This window comes from Euprymna scolopes, chromosome 6 (assembly GCF_053919585.1).
Source record: "Euprymna scolopes isolate OS-2025 chromosome 6, ASM5391958v1, whole genome shotgun sequence".
In the NCBI taxonomy this organism is placed as follows: Eukaryota; Metazoa; Mollusca; class Cephalopoda; order Sepiida; family Sepiolidae; genus Euprymna; species Euprymna scolopes.
Genome location: NC_136487.1, coordinates 56,018,976 through 56,037,202, shown reverse-complemented (window position 1 = coordinate 56,037,202; position 18,227 = coordinate 56,018,976). Strand labels below are relative to the sequence as shown.

The 18,227-nt window shown below is 32.9% G+C and overlaps 1 protein-coding gene across 1 annotated transcript; it reads right to left on the bottom strand.

Annotated features, from left to right (window-relative positions):
- Positions 1–17,602: 17,602 nt before the first annotated feature.
- LOC145278176 (uncharacterized) lies at positions 17,603–17,974 on the bottom strand. Its single transcript, XM_080130457.1, has one exon. It carries the CDS (start codon positions 17,972–17,974, stop codon positions 17,603–17,605), a length of 372 nt encoding a protein of 123 aa, XP_079986583.1.
- Positions 17,975–18,227: the final 253 nt, after the last annotated feature.

The following is an 18,227-nucleotide window of genomic DNA, read 5'->3' as shown; positions in this document are numbered from 1 at the left end:
GGGTAGACGATTACGTCAGAAACTATATCAAAGTTATTATTTTCATAGGAAGGTGAAATAATGTGGGTTAAAGCTATACAAAAAAGATTGTCGAAATTAGTAATATATTCAAGAATTATGGAAAATTGTGAAATGTGAGTTAATTGATTGATCTGTTGTAATGAAATAATCTGCCCAGACAATATATCCAAGCTATTATTTTAGTAAGGGGTAGGCGATAACGTGGATTACAAATATCAAAATTATTAACATATCCAAGAATTATGAGGAATAAATCGAGTGTGTGTTTGTAATGAAATAAACAACCGCGATAATATATCAAAGTTATTATTTTCGTAAATTAGGCAAAATGTGAGTTAAAATTCTGAAAAAAATGATTGTCGAAATTAGTAACATACCTAAGAATTATGAAAAATGATAAAATGTAAGTTGATTGGTGAGTTTGTAATGAATTAGTGGGCCCAGACTATATATTACATTTATATTCGAAAAGGGGGATGCGATAATGTCAATGAAAATTACGAAAACTGTTTGTCGTAACATATCCAAGCATTATGAAAAATGATGAAATGTGAGTTATTTGATTGGTGTGTTTGTACTGAAAAAATCAACCCAGACAATGCATCAATGTTATTATTCTTCGTAAGAATGGGGCGATAATGTGGATTAAAATTATGAAAAATGATTGTCGAAGTTTTTAATATATCCAAAAATTTATAAAAATAACACAATGTGAGTTAATTGATTGCTCTCTTTTAATGAAATAATAAGCCCAGACAATTTATCAGTTTTTGTAGGTGATCAACAAGTAAAGTCCATCTTGGGGTTGTGCAATCTCCCACACTGTCATATTCCAAAATTACAGAATAACTATGGAATCATATTCCGGAAATGAGATCGTTTCTCTTACTAATGTGCTGTTAGTGGCTGTGGTAGTAAGGGGGAAGAACTACATTATATTGAAAATGGTGGTAAAGTGAAAGTTGCCTAATGATCACTCGCGTCATTGCAATCATCATATATATATATATATATATATATATATATATATATATATATATATTGAGGGAAGTAGATTTAGAGTCTAACGAGCAGAGTGCATTTTAATGTACTAGTAAATGTATTGATACTTATATAAGGAAACAATGTTCATTGCATTTTACAGGTATTGATATCCTAGAACTATCTTAATATTGAGTAAAATGATTCCCAATTTTGAATCAAAAATCAGTCTCAAAAAGAAAAGAAGACGAAATCAAAAAATTGTACGGTCGTTTCGGAAACGATGTTTTTATTGAAATAGACAATATCCCTTGAACAATAATTTGATGAAAGATTTTTGATATTATTCAAGTTTATCTAATCTTTGGCATGTTAATGACAAACTTTAAAAGCGAGTAGAACAAAGGTATATATATATATATATATATATATATATATATATATATATTATTAGAAATATTACAAATATTTTCTCATAACGCATTTTACCACCCCATTTCATTCATCAACATAAAAGTTATTAACTTCTTCCTCTTTATTTTTGTTAAATATCTTCAGTAATATCTGTCATAGTACAAAAATGCTAGTTTTATTTTAGTGTCTTTACCTCCCTCATTATATTTTTGCTGATAATGAGTCTTTGTTTAAAGAAAAGCGTTTAACAAACGATCTTTTATCTAATTATTGTTTTATAAAAAAACATCTTTTCCGAAACAATCGTATAATCTATTGATTTTGTCTGTTTTCCTTTGGAAACTGATTTTTAATTTAAAATTATGAATCGTTTTATCTAATATATATATATATATATATATATATATATATATATATATATATATATATATATATATATATATATATATATAAGAGAGAGAGAGAGAGAGAGAGTGAGTTTAATTGTTTGCATTTGTATCGGATCAGATAATGCTGGACAAAATTCTTAGCCTTCTGAAGACTTTAATAGCATAAAATAATATAAACTAATTACTGATTATAGCAAACAGGGGTGTCACGTCTTTTTCATCATCAATTTAGTGTAGCTATTTAAACAATAGAGTGGGATAATATTCTATTGATTACACGAGGAACTTTTATTAGTTGCAACTCAAATAGGCATCATTCATCTTAGCTATGTGAGGTATAACTTCCCTCTAATAAGATATTGTTTCTTCTAAAGGAATCATAGATCAATAACTATTTATGCAGATATATATATATATATATATATATATATATATATATATATATATATATATAACACGCTGCTCAAAATAAAGATAATATAATTTAGAATGACAGGTGTGAATACACCGCGAAACCAAATAGACAAATTGAATTATAATTAATCTTTTTAATTTAAAGACTATCATTTATATTATTTTGTGTAAAAACATAATATCAATTATTCAAAAAGTCAGACTTAGAATCAACGTGCAATGGGATAAAACAATTCATGCACTATTGCCCAATTAAATAACAATAATTAACACGCCAAGTGTGTTTATTATTAAATACGTATATCAGGTCATATATAAAACACACTTCGAATTATTATAGAGTAAATGTCTTGTGCCTATTTCCTATATAAACCCATGCTTTCTTAGTGTTTTTTGAACACCATTAGTCTGAATTGTACAGAAATTACGCGTTGCTTTCTGGATTTAGAATTCTTAAAACATAACAAGTGCAGATCTCTTATTACACTGCTGGCGATAAACAAACAGTTTCAAATCAACAAATTATAAAACTGTTCAGCATAATATTTGAAATCTTTCGGACTTCTGTTTTCTTGAATTGTAGTTGTGCAACTTTTCGATAGATGCAATCTTACTTTCTGTCGGTGTTTTTTATAACGCGGTAATCATTCTGTTATATGCTGAAATTATTCTATCGAACTAGAAAACCTTCCTGTTAAACTTTGGAATCATTAGGTCGAACCCGGGAATCTTTCTCATAAACTAGTGAATCATCCTGGTAGACGTGGCAATCTACAACGAATTTCTAACGGAATTCGTTATTTAATCTGTGTGGATTTGATGTTCTCGTTTCCTACCTGATGACTGGGTAGTAATCTTAAGTAATTCGTAGTTGTATTTTGCAAATGTTCGTACTGGCATTGGACCTTTAATCTACATGAATATATATTTTACAAGAAATTTCACCAGAGCCAGTGTGCTAGTGGAAAGCCTGCACTGAGAATTAAACATTCAATTTCGGTGAAGGTAACATTTAAATCGAAATACATAAAATATTCTATTAACTGTGGTACTTGTTTGTGGCGCGGTTGATAGAGTACCCGAACTCGTCAAGATATTTTGAAAAAAGTCGGAAAAAACACTGACAAAAGCATTGTGAACTTACACTGAAGATTAGAACAGAGGTACGAATAATCAAAAGAATCCGAATAATCAGGCATCATTTAAAGTCAATTACAAAATGTGTGGCATATATTTAAGCACTTATATTATTTTCTCTAGTATAATCGTAATAACTGTAAATACTGGTTGTACATATGTATATGAATCAACTCGGGTTTCTGTGTAGTCTTAGTCTATATTTCATTTGGTCTATTCCCATGACATGGTTTTTAAAAGTGTCCAGTACATTTTGTGACATAACCGTTCAAATTAACGCAATTTGTAAATATATATATATTCACATTACTTTTAAATATTTGGGTATCAATCACGAACACAATGAAATATAGTAGCATATATTTTATTTCATTTGCGTCGTTGTAAAGATGTCTGACATTGATATACCTTTGAAATAGTGTCGGCCGGTTAATGGATGTATACACGGTAAATGCAGTGAAATACAAGATACCATCCACTTCTACGAAAGGAAATATAGCGGTTTCTTCTGGAAAACATGTCTATCTTACCTGTCGCTATTCATTGCTTAAACAACGTATTTAAGAGTAAAGCCACTTATTATATGGGATATGTTAAATTCAAAGGCGACTTAGTTCATGTGGTGTTGTTTTATTTAAAGAAGCGGAATAAAATGGTACCATGCATTCGAGATAACATGGCACGAGTAATTATGATTTTTATTTAAATGGTATTTTCATACAAGTTTTTTCCTGGATTTTCATCAGTTGGACTTAAATGTGTTTAGGTCTTAGTGGTCTAAACTCGTAGTAAAAAGTGCCCAATTTTGATTATATAGGACAAGGGGCGTCTATATTAGCTAAAAAGTAAACACTGCAAATAATGGCAGTCAGACCTACAGTCTTTGCCAAAGGTTTTTTTGTTCTTTATTTATATTCTTTAAACAATTTGATTGCGCATATCGTAACACAAAATCTATGAATGTCGTTTATCAGTCGCAGATAATACTATGCGGAGTAAAACTCACAAATTTTAAGATTCCTAAATACTATAACAACTGTTGAAAATAATAGTGTTGAATCAAAATACACTTTCTTTTTTATTCATCGACATTCCTCCCCTAATTTGACGAAAACGTTATATGCAATTGTATCATTACACACATTAATATGTCTACCTATTTATCTATACGCGTGCAATAAGTAATGCCCCTGATCCACTTTCACTTGTTAGATATATCTAGCTGAAAGTTTGCATGCGCAATGAGTTATAACTCTACGGGTTATGTGACAAATTACAGATCTGAACTAATTGTGGTTTCTGTTTTACAGGTTTTTGAACTAGTCCAGGTGTGAAATGGAGCCTGTTGAATGCCGAGCAGTGATCCGGTTTTTGTATTTTAAAGGACGCACACAACAGGAGACTTTTGATGAAATGAAAGAAACTTATGGTGATAGTGCCCCATCATATAACCTAGTAAAACGCTGTCATCGTGAATTCAAACATGGCCGGAAGTCTGTGAAAACAGCTCCCAGACCTGATAGCCCCCCTTTTGCCATTGATGAGGCATCTGTCCGTCAAGTTGAGGGTGCCATTTTGGAAGATTAACGCATTAATATTCGTCAAATAGCCCAACATTTCCAGATTAGTACAGGGTCTGGTGAAATTATAAGTCATGACCATTTGCATATGCATAAGGTATCTGCCAGATAGATTCTCTGGTTGTTCACACCACTCCAGAAGCTAGAACGCACCGAGTGCTCGAGAATGAATTTGGAGCTGTGCAAAGTAGATAAGTAAACGTTTTTCAAAAGACTGATTACACAGGATGAAACCTGGGTCTGTCACTATAATCCAGAGACCGAAACCCAGTACATGCAGTGGAAGCAATTGGACTCACAACCTCCAAAGACGGATAAGGTACAGCTCTCCGCTGGCAAGGTCATGCTCACAGTCTTCTGGTACCAAGGTGGAGTAGTGATAACAGATTTCATGGCAATGGGAACCACAATTACAGGAGCCTATTATGCTTCACTTTTGAGGCAATTAAGGGAAGCTATAAAAATCAAGAAGCGGGAAAATATCAGCAAAGGTGCCCTCCTCCTGCGGGACAACGCTCCGCTCCACAACTTGCATGTCGCCAGACCAGAAGCACGGGTTATTGAACCCTTCCCCATCATCCCTACTCTCCTGATCTTGCACCCTCTTCTTTCACATCTTCCCAGCCATGAAGTTGTTTTTGAAAGGAAAGATTTTCCCAGGTGCTGCTGCCTTGATTTCTGAAGTCACGTCATGGTTGGAAGACCAACCTGGAGAGTTCTACAAAAAAAGTCTCCAGAGCTGCATCAAACGCATGGGAGAAATGAACTCTGGGTGGTTCCTATGTAGAGAAAGACTAATAACTGTGCCAAGTTTCGTTGGTCTACTGCTATGAGAAGTGGGTCAGGGGCATTACTTATAGCACGCCATTCGTACACTAGTAAAAATTACACTATTTTTCTTCTCAATAGTATATATATATATATATATATGTGTGTGTGTGTGTGTGTGTGTGTGTGTGTGTGTGTGTGTGTGTGTGTGTGTGTGTGAGGAGGTGTTAGCAATCTTAAATTATATTCTCTTATATATTCAGACATTCAAATTACCCGGTATTATTTTAAATACATTTCAAACATGTTATATCATAATTTTGATATTGCATTTAATTCTATATGGTGATCATGCAAACGCAATAAGATAATGTGAAACCATTTAAAAACATCCATAATTATGTAAAATGCACATTCTATCGCTGCGTGTGATTTTACCGAATTGCATATCGAATCGATAAAGAGAATTGCGTAACGTATGATCGATTATGGTCTATTACACTTACTAATACGTTCATGACGGTAATTAACGTAATAGTAAATACACATAATACGCACATTCGTGGAAAAATGTGTTTGTGAATTTTCCTTGTAATAAGTTTTCGAATTCCCTATCAAATAATCCGCAACATTCTCGAAAATCGAAAAACTGATGACGTTTAGTATGTAGCTCATATGTTTGTTATATAATCAAAAAGGTCTTGCTTTATTATTGTTTTCCAAATTGTTTTATTTTCACACATTTGAATGACACTATCTTGCATAATCGTGTCGACGGTGTAACATTGTCTATCACTGCTTGTTGCTTTATTGAGTTAACTCCTATGCGAAATAATATTACGTTCTTGCATTCACAGACGACAAATTAGATTTCCCCGGAAATTGAATATTCTCAAATTCTTACGTAATCTACTTTTTCGGAATACTTATATTCCATGGACTAGTTTTGACACTCGGCGCAATTCAATTTCGCAGCTAATTCACATACACACTGTTTCTGGTTAATATAAATATATAACTGATTACAAATCTGACCTGAGTGTAAACTGCTAAATATAACACATGTTTTCTCAATAGAATATACAGTGTATCACAAAAGTGATTCGACATGCCACATCTCTCCATTGGACGACACTGACAAAATGCCATTTTGACACAATGAAAAGTGGTATGTTTTCAGGTTATATAAGTGAGTTAATTTATTTCCCCTACAAATAACTCAAAATATTACCATTAAAACTTTAACCTAAGCAAATAAAAGTATATATATGTATATATATATATATATATATATATATATATATATATATATATATATATACTCTTTAATGTTATGGAAGTTCTAATTATAAACATAAACCCTGTCAATGGGCAATATGTTGTGTGATTACTCTCGTTATATAGAACTACATTTACTATCCTGGCATAATATTTACCTTAGTTGTGAAGGTAGCCTTTGGAATGCTCTTCCACTCCCCCATGACGACATGACGGATGTTTGAAAAATTCCGCACCTACACCTTCCGCTTGAGGATCCCTTAAAGATATTCTATTAAGTTCAAGTTTAGACAAATCCTTCGCCAATCCACCACAAGTACCCTTAATTTCTTCAGTAAAACAGTGGTCGGTTTGGATGTGTGTTTTTGGGTTATTGACATGCTGAAACCTTTCGTTGCAACCCAGTCTCCAGATGGAGTGGATCATGCTTTGCTGTAGTATTTCATAGTAAATGTTGGATTTCATATTTCCTTCAATTAAATGTTACCTTCCAACACCTGTAACACATGCAGTCTCAGATCATGATGTTCCCAACAATTGCCTTTACTGAGGACATTGGTCACTTATATTTGAACTTCTAAGCTGGACAAGGCAGCGCATGCCTTAAGCCATCAGAACAAAACAAATTAATATTCACCTCATGAGCCCCATTAGAGATTGTTCCAGTAAATCATGTGTGCATGTCTTCAGCAAACTGTTTTTAGGCTTAATTGTCTATCTTCCTCTTGATTGTCAGCCATGCACACCAATTTGTTATAGAGTGCAGTATATGGTGTGGCCACTTACAGACGTCAATCTTTGAAGCAATGCTGACATTACTCATACGCCGAACTTTTACAGAAATCATTTGAATGTGACGAGGAGAACGTGAATTCAGCCTTTTTGGATAGCTTACTCGGGCTTGATCTGAGTGAAACATGGTCTTTTAAAAGACGTGGTTATCTTAGCCACTCTACTCCAGCTACATTTCAGTATTGGTAATCTTCAAGTAGCTTTGGTTTTCTCCACACAGTCCAACAATATGCATTTAAACACCTTTAGAGAGTTCTTTGCCCTGTGATGCAATGTTGGAACTTTCAGTGACTAGTATGCGAGAGTGTAAGAGCTGCATTAGAAATTTAAACACATATGCCTTCTATGCAGACAAACGCCTAATTACGCTAGTGAGTCACGTAGACATTTGAAGAGAAAATGAAAAAATATACACACATTACATATTTATGAGTGTAGACGCGTAGTGGATACTAAGTTGTGTAGGTAGGATTTACCCCTTTAATAGTTATATTGTACGTCAGTTTGAGTGGTGTACGCACTTTAGTTTGCATATATTTAGCTTTTAAATGGGAGTATTTTTATTTACCATGCATCTTTTACATCAGCTGCACACACAGAAGTCTCTTTTTTCAGTATTGTCCCATGAAAATATATACTTAAATATCTGCAGAAAAGTACAAACAAGTTTACCCACTTTTGCGCACCCGCTACTTATTTGGGTGAAAATGCAAGGCTCGTTGGTTGTTTGTTTACTAACGGCGGCGGGTGTCTATTTAAATAGACATTCCGACGAGTTATTTACGGGCGTTGATTCCATGATCGAGTGGGAGAACTGCCGACGGTCAACACAATGGTTCTAGGTTCAATCCTTGGCTTGGCAGAGATGCTAGTCTAGCGGCACTGATGATTTGTGATACAACGAAACAGGACTGTATGTCGATGACTACAAATACATGTATATATATACGCATATATATACAATGTGCAGACATATACATATAAATACATACATATATACAACCATACATACTAATGTGCATATACATATATATACAGCAATATATATATATGTATATACATATATATATATATATATATATATATACCTACATACATATATATACATACATACATATATATATATATATATATATATATATGTATATGCATACCCATATGGATACATGATACATATATATATATATATATACGCATGCAATATATATATATATCCATATATATACACACATGCGTATATACATGCATATATATGTATATACATACATATATAGATATACATATATGTATATATACACAAACATCTATATGTGCATACAGAGTTAGATATATATGTATACATAAATATATATATATATACATACATATATATACACACAAATATACATGTATGCATACGTACATATATATTTATACACACATATGTACAAATATATATATATGCACACATAAATATATACATACAATATACATATATATATATACATATATATGTACACACCTATATGTTTACATACATATGGGCACAAATATATCGATAAAATACACCATCCCCCACACCTAGACCCATACACACACATCCATATATATATATATATATATATATATATATATATATATATGGAACGTGTGGGAGTGTTTCCTTTTTATCGATGCTCATTTAGATTTTTAAAACAATACAGATATATCAAACTAACGATAAAAAATTATTAGATTTTCTCCATATGTTTTCTTTAAAAAGCAGCCTTACTGTTACAGGATTATTTTTTAATTTCCATCGTCACGAATTTAGCATATTGAATTGTTTCAATGTTATAATCAATTTGTTAAAAAAACATTAAGTTTTCGAAAAAAATGTGTTGGGTCATTATTATTTACAGCAAACAGTTTTCCAACAAAATGGACCTCCAAGTCATACAGTGAGAATTTCTATCGATCATCCAAAGAATGCTTAGCAAACGAGATCGAGGAAATCCCAGTAAATATACTTCAAGAAGCCATGGAAAATTTTACATTCAAATCCAAGAATATCGTGCTACTAATCGTATCACTTTGGAATGAGGAATTTTAAAAATAGTATTGCTCCTTTAAATAAAAAAATTGGTAAAATATGTAGTTCCATTAATTGAATTCTCATTTATGTAGATTTATCGAATTACACATAGCTTAGACTATTGAATATAGTTGTAGAGTTATATGAGTTAGTCCTTAACTCAAATGAAAAACATTGATAACTTTAATCCATTGTTATCACTTACAAATACGCCACTGTTTTCTTACATTATATTACATTTGGAAATACCTTGATCTGAAGAGTTATATTGAAGAGAATATCCAGAATAAGTTTTCCAATTCGATGGAGACAATAAAGTCATTCTAGTTTTCTTTAAGTAAGTATAATTAACGCATTTAATGATTCTTTTAATAAAATATATAAAGTGAAAGAATGCATAAATATTAAGTGTTTCTAAACACTAAACTAAACCTTTCTTTTTATTCTTACTTTAAGACACGTCAGAACTTTTAAATTGTTTTCCACGCATATTGACCTCTACGCATAGTTTTGTTCTTAAAATGTTGACGAATTCAATAACAATAAAACTATTCATTGTGAACATCAAACTATAAAAATTACGTACCGCCCTTTTCCTGAAATGTATTTTAAGTTCCGTTAATTTTTCTGCAACTGTGCTTGCTCTTATCTCAAATAAATATTGCTTAAATTCTATTCGCTATATTTTCGGGTAATTCCTCTGACATTATATTGCAGATAAAGTAATATGAATGCTATTTTTCGTATATCCTTACTGAATACAATAATTACTGTGTTCCGACATAAAATATCCGCTTTCTTAACAAGTAAGGCGTTTATAAACGAATGACAAAACGAGTACATTTTGTTTATTTTATGGTTTTAGAAAAAGTTGGCACAAAATAAAATGATTGCAATCTTTTCGTTGAAGATAAATAAAAAAAAAATCAAACATCTTACTACCTCATTCATCAACAAAAATAATAAAACGTGCCAATATGTTTTATGCAATTAATTTTAATAGTAAATATTTTTTCAATCTTTATCAGCTCTTTTTTCTGTAGTTCTGTCTTAGATATTATCTCGCTTAGTGAATTTCTATAAGAGACAATTTCGCATTTGAATACTTCCACTTTTTGTTTTACTGGTGTACACCCGCGATAAAGCGTGCACATACGCATAGGTTTTACTGCTGTCTGATAATCGGACTCAAATAATCTGCATTTATTTTACTCGGTATTAGAAAACAAGACGTCAGTATATATTGTGTTATGACATCCAATTCTCTATAGGTATTAAAGGATTAAGTATAAATAACCTTTACTTTAATGCAATAACATTTCAGCGACCCTAACCATCGGACGTTGTCTGAGATTCGGGTGATTTATATTTATTTTTGCATTATTTATATATAACAATATTTCTTGATATAAAAACAATCTCTTTAACTGGGTTTGAGATCTGGTACAAGCAAGGTATAATGGATTTATATGTAAAAAAATAGTAATCTTTAAATTGAGCAATCGCGCCCCCATTTTATAAACGCTTCCTTTCTTAAATAATGTAATACTTACAGTAATACGTTTGAATTAGCGCAACCTACACTAAAGGTAAGAAATAAATCGCAGTTTATTTAATTAATTCATGTTCTAACGAAATTCTGAAATATGAATTTACCTTCAATACATTTGTATTTTAATTCTACGTTTATACAGATATCGACTGTAATTTCCATTGAACAATCAGTGGAACTGCTTACTAGCTTGACAAACCCTAGTCGTTTTCAAGTGGAATATGATTAAGTATATGCTAGCTTGGGGGGGTAGCCGGCATTGCCCGAGTGTTTGGATGTGTCTGTGGTCGGGCGGGGGTTGGGGGTATTAATGAAAACCTAAGAATAAGCGAAGTAAAAAAAGAAAATAGAAAAACGAACGTTAAAACTCATCTGAAAAATAAAGCGGGGAGTACCCAGACGGTAGAGGGTGGTAATCAAATCATAAAAATAAGCGAAGAAAAAAAAAACACAAATAAAAGTAACGTGAGCAAACGAACGATGTTAAATGTAAAAATCTGAAAAACAAAAATGAAAAGAGAAAAACGGACGTTAAAACTTCTGAAAAAATACCCCCCCAAAAAAAAACACGTGAAAAATTGCTTAAATAAGCCTGTTTCAATATTAAAATTCAAAAAATCGGTGGGTACCCGGTTGTTTTTTTTCGGTCGGGGGGGTGTGAATGAAACCCTTAGAATAAGCGAAATAAAAAAAAAACAGAAAAACGAACGTTACATGAAAAATGGCTAAAAAAAGATATCTCACACGACGATTCGCACTCCAAACGTTTAGATAATGACCTACAATCTAACCAACTAAGCTAACACGACGCACATGAAATTGTGTCAATTCTTTAAATATTTAAAGTAAATCAGATTATGGCGTCGTCCGACGCATGCGTAGAACCGATGTCGTCATGAGAGGACGGTTTTTGCTGACCCTCCCCTGGAGAAAGTTTTGATTTCAGCAGGGTGAAAAAATAACCTTCGATATTTGTCGGTGGCGGGGGGGGGAGAATGTGGCTTTCATTTGATACCAAGTTTTTCAATTTTTGTTCAGTCTTTCGTAAGTTTTTAGCAGACGCACAAACATACATACATTTTCGCTTTTATGTATATAGACTAGCGGGGATACCCGGCGTTGCCCGGGTGTTTAGAGGTGTGTGTGCTCTTAAATAAAAAAAGAAATTCAACTGGAAGCCCTGAGGCGAAGTTTGAAAATAAAATGTGAAAAAAAAACATGAACCGTTCGACCAGCCAGAATGAGTTACGGAAAGATGTTTGAATTTATTTAAGTAAGAACCAAATTAACAGGTGCCCACACGAAAGTCGTAGAGCGTTCCAACGACGACGACGACGACGTAAGCAATAGGTATAAAGCAAATGAGGTCAATGACCAAGTTTCTTTGTTATAAGCGAAGTAATTAAAGAAAACATAAAAACGAACGTAAAAATTAAGCGGGGGGGGTTAATCAAAACATCGGAAAAACACAAAAATTTACCGTAAGGGAAACAACCGATGTTAAATGTAAAAATCGAAAAAACAACAAAAAAAAACAGAAAAAAAACGTTAATACGAAAACTAACTCGTGAAACATGGCTTAAATAATCCTGTTGCGATATTAAAATTTAAAAAATTGGTGGGTACCCGGGTGTTTTTGGTTGTCGCTAAAAATAAGTGAAGTAAAAAAAAAAACAGAAAAAGGAACATCACGTGAAAAAATGGCTTAAATAGCACTGATTCAATATTCAAATTGAAAACATCGAAAAGAAAAGACATCTCACACCACAATTCGAACCCAAAATGTTTAGATAACAAACCAACGCGCTAACCAACAGAGCTAACGCGCGTACATGTAATTTAGTCAGTTCTTTCTTCAACGGGTTAAAGTAAATCAGGTCATGACGTAATTTGACGTATGCGTAGAACCGGCCGTCGTCAAGTGGAGATGGTTTTTTTACCCCCCCCCCACTGTCGAAAAATTGTCGATTTCCAGGTGAAAAGATTAACGTTTTTGCCAATTTTTCAAAAATTTTCGGGCGAAGGATGGGCTTCAATATGATTCCTTGGATACGTTGGTAAATACTTGTGCTTGCCCATTGATTATATATATATATATATATATATATATATATATATATATATATATATATATATATATATATATATATACTAGCATGTCGTCTTGCGTTTATCGGTCGTTTGATGCGCTTAAATAATCATGAATGTTACGTATTTATTATTATATAGAATATTCTCTTAATATCATAAAATTAAACGTAGCCAATAGTAATGAGAAAAAACATATATATATATATATATATATATATATATATATATGTATATATATGTTTGCGTGTGTGTATATATGTATGTATATATTTCTGTATATATTAAATGAGTGAGTGATATATATATATATATATATATATATATATATATATATTATCACATGTAATCCTTTGTGTAAAAGATAGAAATACCAGTTCATGGCACACAGGTGTCAATCAATCTAGTACGCATATATATGTATATATAAGTACACGTCTCACATGTTTTCTACAAAAGAGAATCGCACGATCGCTAAAGACAAGATGCAAGCAAGCAAGAAAACAAGCAGGTTAACAGAGTTTTATGATTATACTAGACAACCCGTGGCCCGTTGGGTCACTCAGTGTTGAGAAAGTATAGCAACATTTTATAAATCCAATAAACGTGCTTGATACGACTGCTGGTTGTTGGCCATATATATATATATATATATATATATATATATATATATATATATATATATATAACTACTTAATTTACTCATATAAAATAAATATACGAAAGTATAGATTTATGCGTAAACTTTAAGTATTTACTTCAAAACTGCTCAATACGTAGGTAGTGCTAGTTAGTAATTCATAAAATATATATGGCGATTAAGCTACACTGAATATTTTTTATATGGCTAAAGTTACCGATATATTATTTTTTACATGATTCTAGGTATATACTCAAAAAGCATATTTAAAAAAGTCTGGAGTGAAAAATGCCATTTATGGATTGTTGGGGTAGTGGAATAGATTTTGTGAATAAAATTAAATACTTGCACTGCAAGTAGTAGGCCTGTTGGCTTGTTAAGCTTTATAGGAGGGATGCTATTTCATAATGAATAGGCGTTCATTTTGTTTTAATCATAATAATAATCATAATAATAATAATAATAATAATAATTGTAACAATAATAATAATAATAATAATAAAAGTTTTATAAAAGATAATCAAATGAACAATTCAATACATATACACAATAAAATAGTTTAAAAACAAACATAACATATTAAGTATTATTTTATATTTTAAACAATGAACAACAGAAAGTTTCAAGATATATACACCCAAAGAACATTTAAAAAGATACATTACATATAAAGTGAAAAGTCCATTTCTTTTACAAAACAAACAAAATAACATTAATGTAAGGAATGCTTCTTCATTATACTAAATTAGAACATTTGTATTTTCAATATTTTAGCAAAAGGTGCGTTCTTAAGAAAACTTTGACCTTTTATTTTCTCCTCCCTCTGCTTAGTGCTACATATAACTGTCCCTGCTGAAATACGGGCATCTCTAAGTAAATCAAAACATTGCCCATGTTTTGTCCTTGTACTTTATGAATAGTCATGGCAAAACATGACTGGACTAAAACTTGCATGCGTTGTCGTGGTATTCCTTCATTTTCTGATAATATGAATTTTACTCTTGGAATGAGGACTATTTCATCTTTAAATGCAGATGTAATAATTTTGCCTACTAATAAATTTTTATACAACTCCTTAATTATCAATCGTGTTCCGTTGCACAGACGTGGAGGATCAAAGTTTCTCATCATCATAATAGGCGACCCTTATTTCAGCTCCAGTTTATGAGGCGGTAAAACTGACATCTCCAAAGAGTCGAGGAACTCTATAGGGAAATGAGTTGCGTGTGTGCCATCACAACAGAAAATAATGAACAATATTCCTTCATGTTTGCAGGAAAACGTCTGATGCAGATGGAATTGATGTTTCTAACAGATTTGTTCACTGGCACTAAAACACAATTTTTAGAAAAGGGTTCAGCAGAATTGTCAAATGAAGGATATATGAAATCAATACTGTCTTCGATTCTCCTTAAAGATTAAACCATATCTTTGGGGCGTTCAATTTCACCGTTGTTATTCTTCTAGAGTGTATCTTCTCCAACATCTATAAACCATCGTGAATACATAAGTCCATCTTCATCAACACGCATGTCATTTTTCAAATCAAATTGCCTGAACTTGCACCGCAATTAAGATTTTTTATGCAAACATTTTCAACATCTGCATCATTGCCTCTTTTCACTACAGGGAGGTGTTGCCGGAAGTCACCATGGCAGGCGGTTAAAATCCCTCTAAAAGTAGCATTATTTTTGCAAACATCCTGCAGAGTTCGATCCACGTCTTCAAAACTGTCTCTCCTCATCATTGGACACTCGTCCCACACAATAATCTTGGTATTTTTTAGCAAATTTGCAGTGTCTGAATTTCTAGCAATATTACATAGATCATTATCTTTGATAGTAAGACGAATTTTTAACCTTGAATGTGCTGTTCTCCCTCCAGGCATCAATAGTGCGGCTATACCAGATGATGCCACAGAAAGGTCAATATCACCACTGCTTCTCACTTTAGAAAGAATTAGGTTGTTGAGAAAGGTGTTTTCTGTTCCTCCTGGAGCATCTATGAAGATCAATTTTCCGATATCTCTGTTTAAGCAGTCGCAAACAAAATCATACACATTCCTTTGTTTAGAATTCAACAAAGGTTGCTTTTCTTCTACAAACTCTCTTTGCTCATCTGTGTTGTACTGCTGTTCAAAAAGGAACTCTCTGTTGTTGACAAGGTGATGAACATGTACGTTTTGTGGTGCTAGTAAGTTGAACTGCTGCAGATTTTTACCAAATGTGTCAAGCTTTTCTTGCAGATATGAGAGGTCTTGATTGTAATACTTTTCATTCATTAATAAGGTATGGTCATACAATGTTCTTTGCTCCAGATGATGGATATCCTCTTATATTGAGTCCTTTTATATTTCTCAAAGATCAATTGGGTTGTTGATTTCACAATTCACAAGGAGCACAACTAATAAATCTCTCATGGCCCTGGGAACTCTTGTTCTTTCCGCCTCTCCCATCGTGTACTGCCAGTGAGCATCATCATGCAGCAATCTTTCTCTCTGCATGCATCTTTGAATGAAGGCAATATTACACCATGGCCTGTTTTCAGTTCATCAAAAGACACTGGTCCTTTAACATAATCAAGCAGTAACCTGATATAGTACAAGTCGCCACTGTTGGGAGAAACTCTGTATACACGTCCTATGACGTTTGCTTCAAATATGTGAGGATGCTTTTTTTCTTTGTAATCTTTTATTATTCCACACATAGTATCGTGGAATATCAACATAGTATAGTGTTTTGCAAAAGGATCACGGAAACAACGATCAAAGAATTCCGTGAGTGTAATCTTGGTCATATTTTTATTGTGTTGGATGGTTTCATTTTCTTGGTAAAATACCTGTTGCTGCTCAGGAAGATGTACTTGGACACGAATCACAGCAGATTCTCTATTATGAATGGGAAAGTCAACAATAGTAGAAACAACCTCCGATGGACAAATATACCTACCAGTTAAGTACTGTCCCACTTCATCCTCACGGTTTACTCCAAAAATTTTGTCACTTTGATGACATATTATATTGAGTGCACAGAAGAGGATATTTCAACATTTAAGTGACAGTTAGAAGATTTTTAGTAACTGCAATATATGAGGAACAACCCATTCATTTGTAATATTTTATTGTGGTCTCCCTTCTATTTGTCCATGATGCCCACTCATTTCAGGGGAGCGGCGTCGGTAAACGGGATAAGAATCCTCTCCACACCTTGTATGCACAGTATAATGCGTAGGGTATACCTTGCTACACCGTCCGTCCTTCCAATATGGTGACTTGTTAGTGCAATATGGGCCATGGATCATGTGCTGTAGTACCAACTGGTGCCCCTGAAAGTCTTCATTGGGGTTAGGAATCTGAACTTGCACAAATCTGTCATATTCTAGTGGCCTTGATTTCGAGTTTTCATCCATAATTAACAATGCAAGTGCGGAAGACCTCGCTTCTGATATTCAATACTGAGAACATAAGCAATACATTTGCCAAACAGACCTTGGGTATCATTCAAGTTCTTTATGACTTTTTTTTCTCTTTAGGTCAAACACACGAGCTCTCAAATCTGGTCTGTCATTGGGTTGTTGATTCAAAAACAAATGCTCCTTTATTCCTGGCCAGTTAGGTGTGTATGTCATGGTGATAAAAAATGTAGCATTTCCATAACGTCGTACATACATCATGGCATCTTGACACCGTTCCATCATGTATCTTGGTCCTCCAACGAATGTTGAAGATAGAATGATTCTCCTTCCAACATTGCTAAAATCATCATTATCATTTAGTGCATCAACAAAACCTCTGTAGGTGGTACATCTGAGAGTTGATTGTTTCAGTCGAATATAATTAAACCTCTCAGCCTCAATTTTTCCAGCCATATCAACCAAAAACTCTTTCAACAAACGCCCAACTCTTAAAAATGATTAAATTCATTGTCATGAACCATTATTTGATGGGCATAGTAACGCATTGCAGTTATTTTTTTTTGTTATTGGTCGTTTGCATCTGTTGGTGCCAACCGTCTTCTCCAGATGGAAAGAACAGGACATACTGAAGAGGGTCATACGATCGGTGGAATTCAGATATAGTTTGCAGTTGCCCTCCTCTGTGTATAAGAACAATATGCCGTGA